At 39.1% G+C, this 24614-nt stretch overlaps 1 protein-coding gene across 1 annotated transcript in view; it reads right to left on the minus strand.

Annotated features, from left to right (window-relative positions):
• Nucleotides 1-6840: 6840 nt before the first annotated feature.
• Nucleotides 6841-24614, minus strand: part of DENND5B (DENN domain containing 5B) — a 191929-nt gene continuing 174155 nt past the window's right edge. Inside the window, 6 exon segments of the mRNA XM_032593944.1 lie at nt 6841-11672; nt 13360-13534; nt 15296-15422; nt 16005-16087; nt 21505-21692; nt 22719-22837. Of these exon segments, the coding sequence (XP_032449835.1) occupies nt 11489-11672; nt 13360-13534; nt 15296-15422; nt 16005-16087; nt 21505-21692; nt 22719-22837 (876 nt within the window). The 3' untranslated portion in view covers nt 6841-11488.

The raw sequence follows: 24614 nt of genomic DNA on the forward strand, positions 1-24614 counted from the left end.
GATTATTAGGATTTGGGATGGGATTGCTTTGACTCTATAGGTCAATTTGGGGATAATTGACTTTTTAAAAATTTTTTTTTAATTTTTTTAAACTTTTTTTTTTAAATTTATTTCTGAGACAGGGAGAGACAGAGCATGAACAGGGGAGGGTCAGAGAGAGGGAGACACAGAATCCGAAACAGGCTCCAGGCTCCGAGCTGTCAGCACAGAGTCCGATGTGGGGCTTGAACTCACGGACTGCTAGATCATGACCTGAGCCGAAGTCGGACGCTTAACCGACTGAGCCACCCAGGCGCCCCTAAATTGACTTCTAAATAATATTGACTATTCTATGAATACACCATATCTCTCCATGTATTTAGGGCCTCTTTATTTGATTTTTATTTTTTATTAAATATAATTTATTGTCAAATTGGTTTCTATGCAACACCCAGTGCTCATCCCAACAGGTGCCCTCCTTAATGCCCATCACCCACTTTCCCCTCTCCCCCACCCCTCCACCAACCCTTAGTTTGTTCACAGTCCTTAAGAGTCTCTTATAGTTTACCTCCTTCCCTCTCTGTAACTTTCCCCCCATGGTCTTCTGTTAAGTTTCTCAGGATCCACATATGGGTGAAAACATGGTATTTGTCTTTCTCTGCCTGACTTATTTCACTTAGCATAATACCCTCCAGTTCCATCCATGTTGCTGCAAATGGCCAGATTTCATTCTTTCTCATTGCCAACTGGTATTCCATTGTATATGTACTCCACATCTTCTTTATCCATTCATCAGTTGAGGGACATTTAGGCTCTTTCCATAATTTAGCCATTGTTGAAAGTGCTGCTGTAAACATTGGGGTACATGTGCCCTATGCATCAGCACTCCTGTATCTATTTAGGGCTTCTTTAATTTCCCTAAGTAGTTTTCAGTGAGCAGATCCTGCACATTTTTTGGTCAAATATATTCCTAAGTATTTCAGATTTATAATGCTATTGCATATAGAAGTACAACCGATTTTTGTACATTTAACTTTGTGTCCTGCAACCTTCTGAACTTTCTTTTTCAAAATAAAACTTTTTTAAAAAGTTGTTCATATTATTCCCCTTTTCTTTCTTTCTCTTTCTTTCTTTCTTTCTTTCTTTCTTTCTTTCTTTCTTTCTTTCTTTCTTTCTTTTCTTTCTTCCTTGTTATTAATAGTTTTTTTTCCAAATGTTTTATTTAAATTCTAGTTAGTTAACATGTAATGTAATACTGGTTTCAGGAATAGAATTCAGTGATTCATCACTTACATATAAAACCCAGTGCTCATAACAAGCACGCTCCTCAATACCCATCACCCATCTAGCCCATCCCGCCCCCCCCCCCCCATCAACCCTCAGTTTGTTCTCTATGGTTAAGGGTCTCTTATGGTTTCCTTCCCTTTTTTTTCCTTTTCCCATATGTTCATCTGTTTTGTTTCTTAAATTCCATGAGTGAAATCATATGGTATTTGACTTTCTCTGACTTATTTCGCTAAGCATAATTCACTGTAGCTACATTGATGTTGTTGCAAATGGCAAGATTTCATTCTTTTTGATGGCTAAGTAGTATTCCATTGTATATACATGCCACATCTTCTTTATCCATTGTCCTTCCTTATTATCCTTTCAGTATGTGTAGAATCTATTTTTATGTCAATTCTGTCATTCTTGATATTGGCAATTTGTATCTTTCTTCTTTTTTCTCTAAACAATCTGGCTGTAGGTTTAACAATTTTATTGATTTCTCAAAGAATTACCTTCTGGGGTGCCGGGGTAACTCAGTGGTTAAGCATCTGACTTTGGCTCAGGTCATGCCCTGCTTTGGATGAGCCCTGCTTCTCTCTCTGCCCCCGACCCCTCTGCCTCCCTCTGCCCCTCCTGAGATTCTCTCTCTCTTTACCCCTCACTCACTTGCGTCCTCTCTCTCTCAAAAAAAAAAAAAAAAACAAAAAACAAAAACAAAAAACTGGTTTCATTGATTTTTCTTTTTCTGTTTTATTGATTTTGCTCTAATCTTTATTTTCTGTCTCTTTTGTTAGTTTTTATTTTTATTTTTTTTTGTTTCTAAACTAATATATGTTAGATGGAACTTAGTAAATGTTACATATGTAGCATAGAAAACCTTTTTGTAGGGTAGGTGTTCACTGCTAGCAATTTGTCTTTAAGAGCTGCTTTAGATGCTCTTTTTGCTTTCACTTTGATTCATTTTTTGACTGTGTGGCTAGAGAACATACTTTACATGACTTGTATCTTTTTTTTTTTTTTTTTTATTTAAAAAAATTTTTTTTTTCAACGTTTATTTATTTTTGGGACAGAGAGAGACAGAGCATGAACGGGGGAGGGGCAGAGAGAGAGGGAGACACAGAATCGGAAACAGGCTCCAGGCTCTGAGCCATCAGCCCAGAGCCCGACGCGGGGCTCGAACTCGCTGAGCGCGAGATCGTGACCTGGCTGAAATCGGACGCTTAACCGACTGCGCCACCCAGGCGCCCCGACTTGTATCTTTTTAAATTTATTGATACTTATTTTGTGGCCCCAAAGATTGTCAATCTTGGTAAATGTTCTTTGTGTTGTTGGAAAGAATTTGTATCTTGCCATTCCTGAAAATATTCTATAAATATCAATTTGGTCACATTGGTTGATGGTATTATCCAAGTCCTCTATGTCTCTACTGATTTCTATCTATATGCACTTTTAATAATTGAGAAAAGTGCTTTTCCTACTATACTTGAGACTTTGTCTCTTTCTCATTGATTCCATTAGTTTTTATTTCATGTATTTGGAAGCTCTGCTGTTTTTGAATAGGATGTCAGTGAGAAATCCAGAAGTTTTGAGGTCGTTTAAGAACACAAGGTATGGGTAGGTAAATGACAGACCTCAGGATTATGTTATGGGAGTTTTAGGAAACATCTGGCCCCACATGCTAACTCTAACTAGAGTGATTTATTTTTAGGCTTTGCAGCCCAGAGATTAATTGCTCCATCTAGGTTACAGTATCTATTTTAATCAAATTATAACATGTCAAGATAAAGAACCAAAAGAATTATCATCACAAATATTAGGTTGAATCATATATAGTTGTTAACATTTGCCTTTGACCTACAAAAATGGTAGTTTCTCACAAAGCAAGGAATTTTGTTCATTATGGTATTCAGAATAGTGAAACACTGGGAGCTATGTACATGTTTTATATCATAGCATTTTACAGAATAGTGAAAACTTGGGAGGTAAACCTAAATGTCACATGATAAATCATGCCATATGCCTATCATGGAATTAAAGTGAATGTTTTGGGAGATGATTTAATAACTCCCTTTATATTCTCATCCAGTTTTAAGGCATTAAATTCCATCTATGTATGTTGGCAACTCCCAAATTTGTATCTGAAGTCCAATTGCTCACAAAATCCAGACTCAGACATTCAATTTCCTGTTCATCATTTCCATGGATATCTAATCAATTTTTGAAATTTAACATGTCCAAACTTGAACTTCTGATCTTTCTCCAAAGCCTGTTCTCCCCACATCCTTACTTAACAGAATTTCTAGCTTCATCCTTCCAGTTGTTCAGGCCAAAATGCTTAGAGTTATTCTAGACTTTTCTTTCGTTCATCCCCCACAATCCATCAGGAAATTCTCTGCCTTTAGTTTCAAAATACACCAAGTACCCAACACTTTCCATCACCTTCATTGCTACCCCTGTGGTCTTCTTTCCTTTAAACTGCAAAAGCCTCCTACCCTTTTTAACTGAAGTTTCATATATATATAATATATATATATATTATATATATATATATATAATATATATAATATATATAAAATATGTATTATATATTTTTAATATATATATACACACATACACACATATATTTTAAATTAAAGTCAATATTTTAAAGGGTAGTGATGTAAATCATACAGATACATGTGGACCAAGTTCAAATGGACATGGCAGACAATTTCTGCTCTAAATCATTGCACCATAAAGTTTGGAGACGTTGCTCTATTGTCTCTTTTCCTCCTGCATTTTCCTACTCCCCTCCTTTGTTTCCTCCACAACTGAATATAAGGACCTGGGGCAGTTATCAGTTTATTGCCTCTCAGCTCCAAGTCTACCCTTTATTGCCTGTTCTGTGACAATGAAGCTAGACCCTTCTGTAAACATTTTTCCTTTGCCAGCTGGCACAATGTTAACCTTTGTCAGTAGAATGCACTGGAGAGAGGGCGCCTGGGTGACTCAGTCGGTTCAGTGTCGGACTCTAGTGCAGGTCATGATCTCGCGATTTGTGAGCTCGACCCGTGTTGGGCTCTGTGCTGACAGCCCAGAGCCTGGAGTCCACTTTAGATTGTGTGTCTCCCTCTCTCTCTGCCCCTCCCCTGTTCACTCTTTCTCAAATGAACATTAAAAAAAAAAAAAAAAATGGCACTGGAAATGCACTGGAGGAGGGAGTTCCGCTTCCTGTTTCTGCTGTGCTCCCCTCTGCAAGCTTCTGCAGTGGGAAGCTCCTGGCTCACCTCATACTCAGCAGCTCACCTCGTGTGGCATTCCCTTGGGTGCTCTGCACTGAGTTTTACTGGTATAGCACCTGTCCATGGATGGCTTCCCTGGCACCACCTTCAGTAGCTTCCCAGCAGCTTCTGGGATATGGCATTTCCCCATGGATGCTTCCTTGGTACCTGAGGGTAGATTCCCAAGTGCCACTGGTGCATCAACTGAGTAAACTTCTTTGACATCTAGTGAACCTTGGTGTTACCCTTTCTAACAAAATCTGGCTCTCAGCCTGAGGGAAAGGGCATTTTAAGCCTACGGTTAGTGGCTGCTTCCTATAGATGCTATTGTTTATTTATTTTTGCTATTCTTGTATTAAGCATTCTTTTTGTTGCTTAGTAAATAAATCCTCTATTATTCTAATTTCTTATTATAGTTTATGATGGTTAATCAAACATATTTAATCAAACGTTCTGAATATTTCTGTGAAAATGTGCTTTGGACTAGATTAATATTTACATTGGTGGCCTTCAAGTAATGCAGATTACCCTCCATAATGTGGGTAGGCTTCATCAAATCAGTTGAAGGCCTGAACAGAACACAGAGTGACCTTCTCTGAGCAAGAAGGAAGTCTGTCAGCAGATTGCCTTTGGACTTGAACTACAACGCTTCTCTGGCTGTCCAGCCTACCAGCCTACCCTGTAGATTTTGGATTTATCAAGTCTCTAAAATTGCATTAGCCAATTCCTTAAAATAAATCTGTGTGTGTGTGTGTGTATACGCACACACACAAACATATATATGTATGTATATGTGTGTGTGTGTGTATATACACACACACACACATACACACATATACACACACACACAAACACATGACTTCTTGGTTCTTTTTCTCTAGAGAACTCTCATACATAGTTTTTTACATTCAACCCCCCCAGGGGTGATGGGCTGGCTCAGTTGGTACAGCATTCAACTCTTGATCTTGGGGTCATGAGTTCAAGCCCCATGTTGGGCATGGATTTTACAAAAAAAAAAAAAAAAAAAAAAAAAAAAACATCCATCCTTCTTCAAATAGCTTATGGTTTCTGTCTCTTGATTGGATCCTGACAAATATATCCTTGTTTTCCCCTGAACTCCTAATCTATTCATTCAAGTGCCTACTAAGCTTCTCTACTTGGATGTCTAATAGGCATTCCAAAGTTAGGTTCAAAAGTAATTTTTTTTTCAGTGTTTATTTATTTTTGAGAGAGAGAGTGCAGTAACAGGGAAGGAAGGGGCAGAGAGAGAGGGGGACAGAGGATCTGAAGCAGGCTCTGCACTGACAGCAGAGAGCCTGATGCTGGGCTTAAACTCATGAACCATGAGATCGTGACCTGAGCCGAAGTCAGACACTTCACCGTCTGAGCTGCATAGGCACCCCAAAAGTAAGCTCTTGATGTTGATCCTGCAGCCTTGTTTTCTCCTACACTTTTTCTAATCCCAGTTAAGGGCATCTCCATTTGCAGTGAGGCCTTCTCTAGCTAACCCATTTATAATTGCAGTCCTTCTCCAGGTGGCCCAATCATACTTTCAGTCTCTCTTCTTTGCTTGTTATTGTTATCTAAGTATAATGTGTATTACTTCTGTTCACTATTTAACTCCTTCATTAGAAAACAAATTCCAAAAAAAAAAAAAAGAGAATATAAATCCCGTAACAGCAGGAATTTGATGTGTATGTATGTTTAAAATGCTATATGCAGGGGCGCCTGTGTGGCTCAGTTAAGTGTCCAACTTCAGCACAGGTCATGATCTCAAGGTTCATGAGTTTGAGCCCCGCATCGGGCTCTGTGCTGATGGCTTGGAGCCTGGAGCCTGCTTCAGATTCTGTGTCTCCCTCTCTCTGCCCCTCCCCCAATCATTCTCTGTCACTCTCAAAAATAAACATTAAAATTTTTAAAAATGCTATATGCAAAAAAATAAATAATTTAAAAAATAAATAAAATGCTGTACGCCCATATCTTAAAGCAATGACTTAAGTAATGCTTACAATGGGTAGTCAATGAAACCTTGCCTTCTGTTATTTTTGAGTGTCTTAAGAATACTTCCCTTTCCTAAGTTCATAAATGCATTCTGTATTTTCCTCTAAAAATTTTATTTCTCCTTTTTCGTTTAGGCTTTTACGCCAAGAACGGATTTTTCTGTATGGTTTTCTTGAACCTTAAAAAAAACTTTTTTAAACCTCCTCTGGATAACCAGTTGCCCAGCAGGAGTATTTTTACTACTTACTTAATGGTTTTGGTTTATCCCTCTACTTTCTGAAATCACTTACCACTCAGTATTAAGATTCTGTAATAACAAAGCAAAACAAAGTATCAACCCCACAGTTTTATTTGTAAAGAACAAAGCATGAAAAGTCATATTTAAATGTACTCCAAAACCTGAAAAACCCACGTCAGTTTCTCTGATATGTATGTTAAAGTGCTTGATATCACAATACTCTTTAAATTTTATATTATGTTCAGATGAGAAAAAAAAAAAAATCCAGTTCTGATGCATTGTTAACAATACAAAGAAACACAATATAATTTAAATGCAGAAATGTTCATTTTTTAAAAAAAGATACACAGGGTACATTTACACACGGCTCAAGTGTAACATAGAAGGATTTTTCTATGTTTAACACCCTCAGCTGATTGACAACAGGAACTCCTTACCATACCTCTCTACTGTGAACAAGGTTTGGAACAGACTGGAGCCACACACAAATTCATTCAGGAAATTGGATCAAGCATGATTCCCTCCCACATAACCCAAGGATGCCCTGGATTCCTTTAGATGAGGAGAAATTTTTTGATATATATTTTTGTCCCTCTGGTGTCAACTGCTCAATGTGATACATTTCTGTCCTTGAGAGGATGATCAGCTCCAGGAAGATCTGGGACAATGCATTTCTTCTTGGATTCCTCTGATCATCAGTACCCTCTTCAAAACAGGTTGGAAATCCAAGAGATTTGTAAATGTATTTTAATAGGAATAAAGGACCTAGAAGTTTATTATTCGTTTCTGTCTCTTTTTAAAGCTAAATGGTAATGTAACAAATGCTTAGGAAAGAAACAGGGACTTCAAAAGAAACTGATGACTTGGAAACAGGATTCATTTTATAAAAGTAGAGAGGAGGCCACGACTCCATTCTCAATGAAGGTATGTTAATACTGAAATATAAATAGCTAAGGTTCAGATTGTCCCTTCAACATGTTGAAAAGGATAGCTTCTGTAAACCTCACAGAGAAAATACAATACTCAAAGTGAAAATCTACTGAAAAATCATAATTCTTAGCAGAAAGAAGATATTTCGATTAAGAGCTACACTTTCAATGCTTTCAAATAAATATTTCCCTGGGGATCTGAGGTCCACATCTGTTGCCTCCTGTTTCAAAATATCTTAGAGGCATCAACATATACTACACACAAACTGTTACGTATAGTTTCTACCTCTCTTTCACTTACATTTACATACAACAGTGCTTTATTCCAAAAAAAGGAGATACAAGCAATTCAGTATTTCCCCTGTATCATTCATCATTCATGGTGTGTGACAGAAGCTCATTAAAATGATTTTTTAAAAAGGCATGTTAAAGTAAATGTCACAGGGTCACAAAGATTCAAAAATGTCTGCAACATTTAAAATAAATTTTAGAGGGCAACTGCAGACTCTTGCAAGGTTTAGGTTTCTTATATCAGATTCTTGCTCCCAGTGGGAAAGGGGAGGGAGAGGGCGCCTTGGGAAGCCTTGCTTTTGTTCTCTATAAGGCCGATTTTACCCCAACTGGAATGGCACTTTATGCTACTCCACGCTGAGCCTCAGTCGTTTTTATGGCATTGGTGAGCCCCAACCAGGGCACCGCTTGTAGGGCCTCACACGTAATACCAACAAGTGTAATGCCGCTGTCAGAAAGGCTGACATTAGGAGTTTCAGGACATTTGGAAAACACTTGGAAATTAGATGTTTCAAGAGGTAATATTTTTGGCAATTTAGTTTTAAAATAATTTCCTCTTAAGCTATTATTATGTGAAAATACTAATTATGGTTCCAGGCATTACTTTTAATTTATTCTGAGGAAAAAAAAATTACAAAGTTGATTTTTACTTAAACTTTGAGGTGTAATTATATAAAGCAATATACTGATTTAAAAAATTAATATAGCAAAAAGGATACCTCTAAATAGGTACGGTCCTTCCAAAAGTCGGTTATGTACATTCATTCTAAAGGTTCTGCTACTGTCCTGCTCAAAATATTCTGGTATTGGCTTAGGGACAGTTATAAGCCACATAAGAGAGAAGTCTTATTTCTTTAGAATAATTTCCTTGCGGCCTCAAACTCTGCTTAAGCATCCTTTTTATTAATCAATTTGGATCCTAAGGACTTTTTGTTTCCGAATACTAAATTTCTTCTGAAAGGTCAAGATTTACCATCACTGGCAATACTCAAAAGAATGGGCTGTAGGCCATTCAGATGGCTCAGAAGGAGGTCCCCACATGTTTGGAGTCCTGGCTGTATCACTGGAATAAGTATATGGGCTCCTGATGTGACCAATTCAAAGGGCCCAGCACTCTAGAAGATGTGTCAGTTCTGGTGTGACTATTTCTTGTGAAAGTGGTCATTCCCATTGTTATGGTCCTATCACACAGAGTGGGATAAAACTTTACGTATAATTTATTTTTGGGTATTACTTTTAATGTAATGGTTTTATTCATAGGCCCCAAATCCAATTTTGCTCCCAGTTTTTATAACATGTAATTCTCAACCACTTCAGAACCATTTGTTAAAAAGAATGTTAATCCTTATAAATGCTTATTATAAATGGATAGTAATATTTATATCCTACTTGCTTGGGTGTATGAATAAAGATCCAGGGGTACAAAGACTTAATATGAATGCCTTGGAGCTCAGTGTCATGCAGTCTTGGTGTAATAAAAAACATGAGTTCTAGACTCTGTTGTCACTGACCAGCTGTGGGGTAAGTATTTAACCTCTCCGATCCTCAAGTGTTCCCATCTGTAAAATGGTCACTCAATGCTAGCCTGCTCACCTAAGTCATCCTTCGGCTGCCCAGAGTGTGCCAGAAGCATGGTCTTACGAGGAAGGTAATAAGAATAAAACCCTGCCCTGATCATTCAGTGGTTTCTGATCATGGCAACACAAGAACCTGTGTGAAATGGGTTCTGGACGTCTCCCATAATAGACTTTCCATGATCCTGGAAGAGCTGCGTTGTTACGCAGACACACTTTAGACTCAGGCGAACAAATCTCCAGTCTACCCAAGTCACCCAAAAACCTGTTCTTAAACCCTTCGTGGGTCTCTAAATGTGGCCTTCAACTCCCCGTTCCTCCTCAAATACTAAATTAGATATTAAAAGGGGATGTGCCTTGGTCGCCTGGCTGAATACAGTGCTTGATAAGGGAGTGAGGCACTTGTTCATTAGTTTCTTCCTTCAGGAAAGAAGAGAAACAATACTGTTGGCTAAAGCCCAGGACCCTCAAGATCGTACGGGGGTCCTGAGAGGCCATGGCTTTGCTTCTCAGCCACAACTGGGAATAAAACCCGGCGCAGTGCTGGGGCAATTTCACTGCTAACAATGTGCAAATGCCTAATTGGTTACAGGACCTACCATAAACGAAGTCTTAAGGTAACTAGCTAATACCACGTTTATTTAACTTCCTTATAAAATACCCAACTGGAAAGTTACTCACAATGTTTGGTCTTTCAAAACTGTCGCCTCTGGTTCTGCTCCCATTTTGTCAGTCTATGCTGTACTGGCTTTTACCTTCTCTGGGCCAGTTGTTTTACATTTATTACCCCTTCTTAGAAAAGGAACATAAAACTTGCCCTGAAACACCCAGAAAGGGTTCATTCTTTCTCTTTCCCTCTGTTATTTGCATTATCATGGTCAACAAATACTTTCACAAAAACATTCCAAGCTACACCAAGCCCTCCTCCTTCTTAGACATTCCTTCCATTTCCTGAGAGGGGGATGGGCACAGGAAGGGGGGGAGGTGACTGGAACCTAACAAAGACAGGGTTTGAGATTATCCTTGAGGTAAGAACTGCTGCAGGGCGTAGATGGCCAAGTTATAAGTGCAGAATCAAACTGCCGTTTGCAGTTCTTATAACTGTAAGACCAACACTTTGAAATTCACATCTCCTCAAAGTACCTCACATAACAAGAATAAAAATGCCAAGAATGAAGTTAGTCTAGGCTAATCTTTCCAAAGTGTAAAGAAGTGATAATCCTACAATTTAACATACTTCTCAGGGCTTTGTGTGTTCTCTTTCCAGTTCAGCCAAGCTCCTGGGGTCCAGTATTTAAAATATTTGAACTGTATCTTTATCTTGTGCCGACGGAAAAAGATTTTCCAAAAGACTGGAGAAGTGACTCAATTCAAATGTATGAAACCAATTGTAACTTAAAATATAGAAGTGAGGACTATCACATACAGTAGGTAAAGCTGTTTACATTCACAATACAAAGGATCAGACACACCAGGATGGATGGCTACGACATAACAATGCATTCTGGGTTCCTTTGTGATACCTGGAGGGAAAAAATAAGCCCGACTGGGTTGCACTGTAATTACGTGTTTACTGGCTTCTTCCTGGCTAGCACCACTCTTTCCCTCCCAACTCCCAATGTGGTTAAGCTACTTATGTTAAGTCACAGGAATATTCAATCTAAGAAAAGTATCTTATTAGAGTAATATAATTTCTTAAAGAAGATAGCATATTTACACACATCTAACACATGAAAATACTCTATTTTATACTAAATTCCAGGTTCAAATGAACTACAATACAGCATTTTGCCTTGTCTGTAGTGTGAGGATTGTTCAAATTGGGGAATATGGTGTGTTGCCCCCTGCAGTGACTCACTACCTTATCAGACAAGTCCAAATCGGTCCCCATAGTTGGGGAAGGTTCAGGAGCAAGGGGTCTGGACTGAGAGCTTCTAGCCAGTTGGGTTACACATCCACTCCTTTGATGAGTGATCCTTCCAAGACTATGGTGAAGTCCTGAATGGTCTGCAGAATGCGGATGAGGGAGTTGACAGTCATGCGGTCTCGCAGGAGGGCACTCTCCTCATACATTCGGGTAATGGCAGGACATTCGGCTAAGAGTGGGATCCACTGTGGGAGCAGGCGATCCCTACAGAGTCAAAGAGAAAGAAGTCCTGAGCCCTGCCCATCTTGCTGCAGAACAACACACGTTAGAACTTTCAATGGGAAGGTGTAGGACTGGATGGAGCAAAATCCAGCCAAGTTCTCAGGTCAGCAGAGGAGAAACCAAATTCAAGATTTTGGAAATTTGCTGGTTAAAAAGATACAGTAATGATACAGCGTTAATGGGAAAACCCAAGAGACTGAAAATAAGTTTGGGCAAATTGGCCATAAGGACCTACCCACATTAAAGAGATTCTCTATTCTGATTTAACACTTAAAAAAAAAAAAGAGGCAGAAAGTCATTTTGTATCTCTTTTTTACAGGGGTGTTACTCAGACATCTGTGGCAAGGCATGCCAAAGTACGCTGACCCTTTGGGAAGAAAGACTGCATTAAATAGTCAGCATTAGCATTAAAAAAAAAAAAAACTTATACAACGTAACAAGGAACAAAAGGAAAGAAAAACATTAAGTGGATTTTACAAACCAAAAGAGGGGTTGCATTGGTCTAATAAATCAGAACAAGAGATAAAAGGAGATAAGGATCATGTTTAAAAGGAATTTTAAAAGCATAGGTGAAACTGGGCCCTTTTATTAAGAAGAAATATAGAACTTAGTTTTATAAACCAGTTCTTTCAGGAGGACATCTCAACCTTCAGTGTGTCCTGATTAACCTCTGACATTAGTTACCTGCCACTAAATATCTACGACATCCTTATCGAGCATCTCTCAATATGCCTTTTGTTTTTTTTAAAGTTTATTATTTTTTTTGTAGTAATCTCTACACCCAACCTCAGGCTCAAACTCATGACCCCGAGATCAAGAGTCACATGCTCTTCTGACTGAGCTAGTAGCCAGGAGCCCCTCGATATGCCTTTCATGATAAAAGCAGTCATAACTAGGCCTGCCAATCTCCTGTTGGGGCTCTAGGTCTGTAGAAAAAAAAAAAAAAAACACATTACACAGATAACTTAAAAAAAATCTTGTTCTAAAGGCCTACACGTATCATTTCTTATAATTCTGACAGCTGTTTAAAAATTAATGGATTGTAAAGCTCCTATGCGTCATTTTCAAAAAATAAAGGGGTAGGGAACTGTCAAAGAGAAGACTTTATATACTTAAGAATTATTTATATCATATGAATTCTACAATGTTATTAAATTTAAAACAACATGGTGAAAAAATTAAAAAAAAAAAAAAAAGAAAAAAACCAACAACGTGGTGCTATAGATACACAACACAAACCCTACACAGTAAATATACGTATGTGTGTCAAATTCCTTACCAAACTACCCATTACCTATCTACCCACCTTTGGAGCCAGTGTAGTGTAATGGTTGAGAGCTTGGGCACTCAAGTGAGACTGGGTATGAATCTTGGCTCTGCTTCTTTCTAGCTGTGTGACCTTGGGAAGCTTTGTTAACTCGGCTGTACCTTATACATCTGTACAGTGCTACTTCATGTATTGTGGTGGGGAAGTGATAGGAGGATTAAATGAGTACTTAGCATGGTGTCAATACACAGCAAGTACCCAATAAACATAGTTTCATAATAAAAATTGCAATGAAAGGAGCCCATGGGAGAGCTTTGGAAGGGGCATGATATGAGGCAGCCCCTCCTGGACTTTTGTTCAAAACGTAACAAAGATAGGGAAAGTCAAGAACTGGCTTTATACCGTGTTCCAAGGCAAACTAAAATCTGGAATTTGCCGTCCTTTCCAATGTTCCTGGGTGCAGTATTAATAGCATTTACATAGTGGCAGAAGGTTTTGCAGGATGATTTCTGAATAAGGACATCGTCTTCATTGTCTAGAATCTGGTCAGTGGTTTCAAAATAAGCAACCGCTTTCTCTGGGGAAGGAAGTCAGAATCATATCACAATACACATTAATACTTCATACACAGAAAGATTAATCACTTAGTTTATTCTGGAAACACTAATGGTGCTTTGCATTAGAGCCAGTCTGGAAACCAAAATCATTACTTTATCACTGATTTCACGATGAATTCTAGAGGTCCATGTTTCCTGGTGGAACGATATGCTCCAGGAGTTTATTTTCTAATCTAGACTGCATTCCAGAAGGGTGCAAAGTTTACTCTCTTTGGAATACCTTCAAGCAATGGAAACTGGCAAAAAAGAAAAACAGATGGACTCCCCGGTCAAGACTGGAACCTTCTAGGAGTAGCTAGCAAATACATGGTAGCCATCGAGATGTGCCCTCTGTTCTAGTTATACAGTGGCTGGCTGACATTTTGCAATGAAATCCTTGAAATGGAACTGACTCAAGAAATCTGAGGAAGAGATATGTATATATATATTAGAAACAGGAGTAGTAAGATTCTGGGCATTCCAAAAGAAAAAAAAAATCACTCCTGGAGGCCTAGCTCTGTTAACCTTTCCTTTGTCTAAAAACTCTAAGTTGGATAAAACCAACCACTTCATCTAGACTATATTTACAAGACACAAAATGATTAATCACCCCTTTAAGAAAACTAGGAATTCTAGAAGAACCGCATTACAAAGCTTATTTAGCAAGCTAGAGCGGTACACTGCAACAGAACTTTCTGTGATGGATGAAATGTTCTGTATCTGCAAGGTTCCATTTGGTAGCTACTAGGTAAGGCAGGTGTGACTAACGAAGTGAATTTTAAATCTAATTTAAATTAAATAAATTTAAATAGCCACACGTAGCCATGGTAGTGGTTATCATACTGGATAACATAAAACTAGAATAATCCTTTTAAAACAAAACAGAGGTTATTTTATGTCATTTATTCCTTAGCTCAAAGCCTTCCGATGACTTCCTATTTCAATCATGATAAAGACCCAACTCCTTGCGAAGGTCTAGAAGGCCCTGAAGCTCCTGGCTCTGGCAGTACACAGCCCTCTCCCCCAGTATCCTCTTACTCTGTCTCCCTCACTCTGCCCCACTCGCGCTACACTTGCTACTCCATGCAATGGCCAAGCACACTCCAAGCTTGGGGCCTCTGCCCTGGCAGTTCTCTCAGCCTGGAGTGCTCTCTCCCAGATACTCATATGGCTCAATTCCTCACTTCCTTAAAGTCTTTGCTCAAATATCACCTGGTCCACAAAGCGTATAATCACCCCACTTAAAAAAGCACTCTTCACTCCATTTCCTTTCACTTTACTATTTTTTTTCCCAGATCAACCATCACTTTCTAACATACCAGCTGAACTGCATACTTGTTATGTTTTTGTGTTTTATCTGTGTTCCTGTCCCCACCAGAATGTAAGTTTGCCAACCAAAGGAATTTTTGTTTTGTTTACTTATATCTCAACGTGTATCTGTTTTTTCAAAGTAGGCTCCACACTCAATCTAGGCCTGAACTCATAACCCCGAGATCAGGAGCTGCATACTTTACCGCCTCAATGTGTATCTTGAGCATCTCGAACAGTGAGTGTCTGGAATATTACGGACACTATAATATTTGTCGACTGAATGAAAAGCAAAGAGAGTGCTAATTTGATATATTTTTTTTAAAAACATACTCCCTTGTCACTAACCCTTATTTGCTTAAATTCCTGGGTCTTCGAGTTTTCTAAGAAACATTTCAGTGCCTTTATAGTAACCTACACCTGTTTTAATTTACCTATGAAGTCCCAGATGAAGACATTCTTGTGAAAGATGCGGGCAGATTTGAAGCCATGGTGGAAGACTTGTTCAAGTGCCACAACCAGGCCATTTTCTCCACACAGCAACACCGTGAGGCTTCCTCTCTGTGGAACAAAATACACAGTGCCAAAGAATAATCTGCTGCACCTACGTTTAAGAAATATACTAGAGAAGGAGCATCTGAGTGGCTCAATTGGATGTCCGACTTCGGCTCAGGTCATGATCTCTCGGCTCATGAGTTCGAGCCCCACATCAGGCTCTCTGCTGTCAGTGTGGAGCCTGCTTCGGATCTTCTGTCCCTCCCCGCCCTCTCACTCATTCATTCATTCATAAACAAACAAATAAAGAAAAAAAGAAAAACACTAGAGAAAAGGGTGTTGAAGGTAGCTATGAAGTATGTTCTTGTAGCTACTAGAAAGCTTACAAATAAAAACATACCCTCTACTGTATGTATCATGTATAAAAGTGGCTTTAAAATCATATATATATATATATATATATATATATATAATTTTTTTTAAGTAGAAGTAGACTTCATGCCCACATGGGAGCCCAATGCAATGCTTAAACTCATGACCCAGAGATCAAACAGGAGTTGAGGTCAGGAGTCAAATGCAACATTTCAATGACTGAGCCACCCAGGTGTCCCTAAAATCCTATACATTAAGTTTGACAGATGATCATACCTCTTTTTCAGGTTTATGAAAATGCTTCACAATATTGTTTACAGCTTCCCCAATTCCTTCTTGGATCTGTCCAGCATTGGGTTCTGAAAAAATAATGAACAGCGGCTGAATTCTCATGCAAGGGAAATACACCAAAGTACTATGGGATATCAACTGTGTCCACCCATGCAGGAAATGCTTCACCACAGAGGATGGCTTGTCAGGCGCTCCATGAAACTTGTCTCAGGTCAGTCTGGCCAAAGGGAGGCATCTTGGAACAAAGGAATTGTGATTCCTAGATTCCAATTCCAACCTTACCATTGCAATTTATAACCTTGGTTAAATGTCTAACTTCTGAGTTTGAATTTCCTCAATTTAAAATAGGGAAAACATATACCTCATGGGTCACTGGGAAAAGTGAATGAGATATTGCAGGTGTAAATAACCTGGCATGGTACTTGTCACAAAGTGCTAGCAAGCTCCTGGATCTGAGGAGTGAGGTGGAAAGACCCATGGCATCATTCCAGGTACTCCCTTATCCTACTTAACTCTTGAGTTCCTTAGTGGGCACAGACCAAGGTTTGTGAAGCTCTGAATGGCTAACCTGAAATCTGTGTTTTTGCTACTGTGTTTAAAGTAAAGGGAAGATGCCAGGTACACTGAGGCACCCAAAGCCCAGAACAGCTTCCCTTTCTGGCTATTTAGTCCACCTGGGTACTGCTTCATTCTCCCGGCCTGCACTTGCTCAGGTCTTGTTTTTAAGGGAGACCTTGGTGGGCTGCCTGAATGGGATCTAAACCGCCTTTGCCTCCCAAAACCCAAGAATGGTTAAAAAGAGATGTTAAACACATTTTATCTAGGGATAGAAGTAGGTAACGAAAAGTTTAAGTATTTGGTACTTTCTTGTGGTGATTAACTCTTACGTTTACATATCACACCATAAAGGACAAACTACACATTCTATTGTTTAAGAATCTTTGAATTCAGGGTTCCTGGGTGGCTCAGTCAGTTAAGCAGCTGACTTCAGCTCAGGTCATGATCTCTTGGTTCATGAGTTTGGGCCTCACATCGGGCTCTGTGCTGACAGAGTAGAGCCTGGAGCCTGCTTTGGATTATGTGTCTCCCTCTCCCTCCCTCCCTCCCTCTCTCTCTCTCTCTCTCTCTGTCCCTCCACCGCTTGCACTCTCTTTCTCTCTCAAAATAAATAAGTAAACCTTATAAAAAAAAAAAGGAATCTTGAATTCATACTGCTGGAGGATTTCTCGCATAAAACATTCTTCAGGTAAAACTCAAGTAAGTTTTTTTTTTTCTTTTTTAAGTTTATTTATTTTTGAGAGAGAGACAGTGGAAAGGGGCAGAGAGAAAGGGAGACAGAGGATCTGAAGTCTGCACTGACAGCAGGAAGCCTGATGCAAGGCTCAAACTCACAAACGGCAAGATCATAACCTGAGCCAAAGTTGGACGCTTAACTGACTGAGCCACCCAGGTGCCCCCTCAGGTAAGTTTTTTCTATACCAATGCATAGAAATTGTTAAAATGAAGGACTGATACTGTGGCCTCTTCAGTTGCTACTAATTTTTTTCCTTTCTCTGAATATTTTCTCTTTTTAAGAAAAAAATTTTGTTTTTATTTTTAAGTAACTTCTATGCCCAACATGGGGCTTGAACTCACAACCCAGAGATCAAGAGTCACATGCTTGGGGTGGCTAGGTGGCTCAGTAAGTTAAGCATTGGACTTCAGTTCAGGTCATGATCTCACTGTTCATGGGTTTGAGTTCCACATCGGGCTCTGTGCTGACAACTCAAGAGCCCAGAGTCTGCTTCAGATTCTGTGTCTCCCTCTCTCTCTGGCCCTCTCCCGCTCACACTCTCTCTCTCAAAAATAAATAAAACATTAAAAAAAAAAAGTCACATACTTTACTAAGCCAGCAAGACACCCTGAGTATTTTCTCTTTTAAACACAAAAATCTAGGGGTGTCCTGGGTGGCTCAGTTAGTTAAGTGTCTGACTCGACTTCAGCTCACGTCATGATCTCACATCTGTGAGTTCAAGCCCCACACTGGACTCTGTGCTGATGGTGCAGAGCCTGCTTGGGATTCTCTTTCCCTCTCTCTGCCCCTCCTCCACCTACTCTCTCTTTCTCAAAATAAATAAAAATAAACTTAAAAAAAAAATGAAGATCTATTCTGAAAAGTTTTTAAAAAATAAGTGAATTACATATATACTTTTTATTATTTTTACATATTTATTATTTATTTTATTTTTATTTATTATTTATTTATTTTGAGAAAGAGAATGAGCAGGGGAGGGGCAGAGAGAGGAGGAGGGAGAGAGAATCCCAAGTAGGCTTGGATTCTGCACTATCAGTGCAGAGCCCAGTGCAGGGCTTAAACTCATTAACAGTGATCTCTGAAATGAATGGTGACTTTAGCTGAAATCAAGAGTCGGATGCTTAACTGACCAATCCACCCAGGTGCCCCTATTTTGAAAACTTTCATTCATTATAAAATAGCCCTGTACTAATCAATAGTATTTTATTTTTAAAGACTTTATTTTATTTTATTATTTTTAAGTTTATTTATTTGAGAGAGAGAGAGAAAGAGAGAGAGCTCACAAGCAAGGGAGGGGCTGAGAGGGAGGGAGAAAGGGAATCCCAAGCATGTTCCACACTGTCAGTGCAGAGCCCGATGCAGGGCTTGAACCCACCAACCATGAGATCATGACCTGAAGTTGGGACACTTGATCAACTGAGCCACCCAGGTGCCCCATTTTATTTTATTTTTTTAAATGTTTATTTATTTCTTTTTGAGAGGGAGGGATAGAGAATCCCAAGCAGGCTCTGTACTATCAGCACAGAGCCTAACTCAGGGCTCAATCTCATGAACGATGAGATCATGATCTCAGCTGAAATCAAGAGAGGAATGCTTAACCAACTGAGCCACGCTGGGGCCCATAAAGATTTTATTTTTTAGTAATCTCTACACCCAACATGGGGCTGGAACTTACAACTCCAAGATCCAGAACTGCATGATACAATGACTGAACCAGCCAGGTGCCCCTATTCAGTAATATTTTAAAATTGATTTAAAACTTTTAGTTCTCTATCACCTTGCACACACGGTGAGAAAATGCCAGTTTCCCATCTCTGAATTTCAGGTTATTTAAAATTTTCTACTTATTGAGTAAGGAAAAGAAAATATGACCAAAAGTAGAGGATAAGACCTCTCAAAACAGTAATACCCCATAAAACTGGGACTGTTTTAGACATTGTGATAATTAGGATAGGCTGAACTGAAATCTTTTAAGATCAGTCTTTTAAGTCAATTTAAGATTACATACAATAAATTTGCCAATTTTAAGTGTGCAATTTGATGAGCTTTGACAGATGTATAGTCATGTAACCACCACAGTCATAACGTAGAAAAGTTCCATCAACCCAAAAGGTTCCCCTGTGTCCTTTTCCATCAATCCCCTTCCCCAGCTCTTATCTCCTAGCAACTGCTGTTCTGCTTTCTATCATTATTATACTGCCTTTTCTAGAACTTAATATAAATGGAACCGTATAGGATCTAGCCTTTTGTGTCTGTTCTCTTTCACTCAGTATAATGCTTCTGAGTTTTACCCTTGTTGTTAGATGTATCAACAGTTTGCTCATTTTTATATATTGCCAACTAGTACCCCACTGAATACATGTAGCACACTCTGCTTATCCACTCCCCAGGTGGTGGATTTTGGTGTTGTTTCCATCTTGGCTATTATGAATAAAGCTCCCAGGGACATCTGAATACAAGTCTTAGTGTAGATACATGTATTCATTTCTCTCCAGTAAATATTCAGGAGTGGGATTCTGTGTCAAGTGTATGCTAAGTGTATGTATGTCTTTATAAGAAACTGCCAAACTGTTTTTCTTTTGCATTCTCACTAGCAATGTCCAAGCATTCCACTGCTCTCCATCCTCACCAACATTTGGTATTATCAGTCTTTGTAATTTTTGTTTTTCCAGTGTGTGTGGTGTGAATTTTACTTCTGAAGGCAACAAGGAATTATGAATCAGGGGAATAATTTGAGAAAGAATAAGGGGGATTTTTAGACTATATCATTCTAATATTAATATATCACTATGTGCTAATAAATGGATAGGACTAAAAACATCTAGGGAAACTTCTTTGTTAAGTAAACTAAGGACCTCTCAGGTACCCTTGTTATTCTACTTATGGTTTTATTGTCTATGGCTAAAATAAAACCACTTCACTGATAAACTTCCGTAATTTTTCATTAAATCATACTGCCTCTGTATTAGTTTTTTGTGGCTCCTATAATAGATTATCGCAAACTTGGTGACTTAAAACAACAGAAATCTATTCTGTCATAGTTCTGGAGGTCCAGAAGTCAGAAATTATCACCAGGCAGAAATCAGGGCAGGGCCACACTCCCTCTGGAGGCTCTATGGAAGAGTATGCTCATGTCTTCAAGCTTCTGGTAGCTGCTGTCATTCTGTGGCTTGTGGCTGTTATCACTCCAATCTCTGCCGATACTGTCTTCTCTTGTGTGTTTCTAATTTCTGTCTGCCTCCCTCTTATAAGAATATATGTGAGTGTACTTAGGGCCCATTCAGATAATCCAGAATAATCTTCCCATCCCAAGATCCTTAACTTAATAATTGAAAAGATTTTTTCAAAAAAAGTAACGTTACTGATTCTGGATTAGGATCTAATACCCTTGGGAGACATTATTCAGCCTAGTAAAGCCCACATTAGCAAAAATTAGAAGTTTATGGTACTATTAAAAATGGCATATAAGCACAGCATCCTGTCCATAGAAATCACTCCTTTACATATTTTACCATTTCTGTAGGACGATGGGGGTAAGGAGAGGAATTTTTATATTTTTCTCTTAGAACAACGGGCTCTGGATAGCTAGATACGGCTCTCTGGGAATACTGTAATATAAGCTATCTTTATTCCTCATTTAGGGTGTTTTTTTTTTGTTTTTTTTAAGTAGGCCTCATGCTCAGCTTTGAGCCCAACTTGGAGCCTGAACTCACAACCATGAGATCAAGACCTGAGATGAGATCAAGAGTCAGATGCTTAACCAAATGAGCTACCCAGGTGCCCCAGCTACCTTTTTTTTCCCCAAAGTACAATCTACCCCCAACATAGGGCTTGAACTCCAAGATCAAGAGTCATATACTCTACTGACTGAGCCAGCCAGATGCCCCTCCTCCTTTAAGTTTCAGTAAAAATATTATTTATTCATATTTCTATAGCTTAATTAGAACAGAGCACGCAGTTTTTAAACCTAAATTCTTCAGGCCTTTAATTATTTATTAATTCTTCCCTTATTTTTTCCCTTTTCTCTCCCCTCCTGTCTTTTAAGTTCCATTCGCCCAAATTAATTTTCTTCAGCTTTCTTCTTTTTAATCTTACCACAATTCATTAATGCAACAGTTTCCTGCAAAATGGCCCCAGATGATGCCTGCAACACCTGAGGCACACTGAAAATTTAACAAGGACAGTACTTACTGGTGGTTTTTCCTGTCAGTGAAGTGATGCTCAGTCTCCGAGCTGAGGTGGGGGATTTCTGCTGGGGTGGAGTCCGACACTGCTTTACCAGATCCTCATCAGCCACTGAGGTCATTAATTCCCCAATAAGGATTCTCTCCAGGCTTCCGTCATCAATGCCTTTCCCTAACCATCGTCCACATGGGAACCTTGTAGGTCAGAAAAACAACTTCTCAATCACCAGTACTTTACTAGTTTAATCAGAATTCTTTAAATGGCATCATGGGTGAAACCCATCATTTTAGTGCCTATGGGTTGTTTTTTAAATTTATGTTTTAAGATTTCAAACACACGGAAAGGTAGAGAGAATAGTATAAGAGATACCCATATTCTTATCACCCAGACTTAATGATTGGCCATATGCTTCTTTTTATTTTTTGTTGAAGTATTTAAAAATGTTTATTTATTTTGAGACAGTGTGAGTGGGGGAGAGGCATAGAGAGAGAGGGAGACAGAATCCCAAGTAAGCTCCAGCCTCTGAGCTTCAGTGCAGAGCCTGATTCGGGGCTCTATGTGAGATCATGACCTGAGTGGAAGTCAGATGCTTAACTGACCGAGCCACCCAGGCGCCTCTATTTTTTTGTTGAAGTATTTTAAAGTACATTGTGCATATAAGGACATTTCATTCCTAAAAACACTTCAGTATGAATCTCTGAAAAATAAAGACATTCTCTCTTATATAGCCACAAATTGTTATTGCACTAAACCAAATTAAAATGATTCAATATTTTCGCATACCTAGTCTATATTAAAATCCTGTGCTTAGGTCTTCTGAGAAGAATATTTTCAAACTAGAAGTTAATTTGGAGTTCAGTTATAGGAGAAAAGAGGAGAGTACTTCCAAAGAGGAGTGCCAGCTGTAACTAGTAGAGTCGAAAAGATCCTTTCCTTTTTACTAAATGAATTACTTCAACCTTCTTTTTTTTTTTTAATTAGAGATCACTCTTTGCCAACACTTGTGGACTAAGCATTAACAGCAAACATAATCAATTTTTTTACAAGTTTTTTTGGGGGGCAATTTTGTATTCCATAAACAAAAGCAAAACCAAACAACCCAAAAAACTAAACTAAAATTCAGAAGGCAGGAAGAAAGCTTTAGAAAGAAAACAATTCTTAAACCTCTTCTTGTCTAAAGAATCTCAAAGAGTTCTGATCTCCCAAGGACATTTACTTACCTGTAAGTATGTCCTGTGATCTCATTTCTGACCATGACACAATCCACTAGCCATTTGGCTAACAGTCCTGAGTTATCGTGACCAATCTGAACAGTGGTCAGCTTCCCCAAGTTCTGGCACTGTAGGAACAGGACCACAGGTTATTCAGTGCCTGATCTTACCGCCGCTACCTCTTAGCTTCAGTGATGGCACTTTGGTCCCATCTAATTTAATAATTACAGAGGACCCATCCTGCATAATGGGCTCTGCTTTGCACTAGAGAAATATATTCACATCTAAGGTATCCTATCTATTGAGAGAGGAGACATATGGACATTAACTATCAAATGAGGGGACTGTACAAGGTGCTAAACTAGAGATGTAAGCAAGTACTAGAAAAACACTGGAAAAGGAAAAATTATTTCTAGCTGGGGAACTCAGAACTTGTGCCTTTAGGATGAGAAGAATTTCAAGAAGTGGCAAAAGTATGGGGCGCCTGGGTGGCGCAGTCGGTTGGGCGTCCGACTTCAGCCAGGTCACGATCTCGCGGTCCGTGAGTTCGAGCCCCGCGTCGGGCTCTGGGCTGATGGCCCGGAGCCTGGAGCCTGTTTCCGATTCTGTGTCTCCCTCTCTCTCTGCCCCTCCCCCGTTCATGCTCTGTCTCTCTCTGTCCCAAAAATAAATAAACGTTGAAAAAAAAAAATTAAAAAAAAAAAAAAAGAAGTGGCAAAAGTAGGGGCGCCTGGGTGGCTCAGTCGTTTGAGTGTCTGACTTCGGCTCAGGTCATGATCTCACAGTTCGTGGGTTCGAGCCCTGCATAGGCTCTGAGCTGACAGAGCTCAGAGCCTGGAGCCTGTTTCAAGTTCTGTGTCTCCCTCTCTGTCTGCTCCTCCCCCATTCATGCTCTATCTCTCTCTGTCTCTCAAAAACAAATAAAAGTTAAAAAAAAAAAAAAAGAAGTGGCAAAGGATGATATTTAGATTCAGTTACAGTGTGGTCAGGAAAACAACTATAGATATAAAAAAATCACTGACATGGCTATTTTTCTGTTTCTAACAAATTCTAAGGCAGAACTGACTTCAAACCTCATCTGCTAGAAGTCTTTGAAGCTATCATAAAAAAAGTATAGTTATTAATGTCTTTCCTGGCCCTTGGTGAACAAGTACAAAAGAAAGCAATGAGGGGCGCCTGGGTGGCTCAGTCGGTTGAGACTTTGGCTCAGGTCATGATCTCATGGCTCCTGAGTTTGAGCCCCACGTCGGGCTCTGTGCTGACAGCTCAGAGCCTGGAGTCTGCTTCGGCTTCTGTGTCTCCTTCTCTCGCTGTGCCCCTCCCTTATTCATGCTCTGTCTCTCTTTCTCTCAAGAATAAATAAAACATTAAAAAAAAAAAAAAAAAAGAAAGCAATGATAACAGGACAGTAAAAATAAATGTCAATTAAAATCTGACTTTTAAACTCTGATAAAATATCACAGACCCCCCAACTGATTATGTATGGTTAGGAACAGCAGAGCTATGAGTTCTTAAAGCCCTTCACTTGTTTGTATCAAGGTGAGAGAGAAGGCATCATAGCAATCCAGGTGAGGGAGGATGGCATCCTGAATTAGTTGTGGCAGGATAGATGGAAAAGGAGACAGATATGAGACAGTGTCTGGAAACAATAATGATGGGACTTATATAGAGTTTATGTTCCACACCTGCTAGTCAAAGAAAAGACAAGGGTTTTAATCTTTTATATACAGGTGGCTGGCTGTGAGTCCATTAGATAAACAGGGCCAAAACAGGTTCTTGGGGGTGTTATGATGGAGTGGAAACTGCTATTCCATAAGGAACATAAAGAATAGAAGAGGACAGTTAGTGCTACTTCCCTCCTGAAACAAGAGCACATATTTGTCTTCTTCCTGCATGCCAGGATCA

The sequence above is a fragment of the Lynx canadensis genome, chromosome B4, assembly GCF_007474595.2.
Source record: "Lynx canadensis isolate LIC74 chromosome B4, mLynCan4.pri.v2, whole genome shotgun sequence".
Classification (NCBI taxonomy): domain Eukaryota; kingdom Metazoa; phylum Chordata; class Mammalia; order Carnivora; family Felidae; genus Lynx; species Lynx canadensis.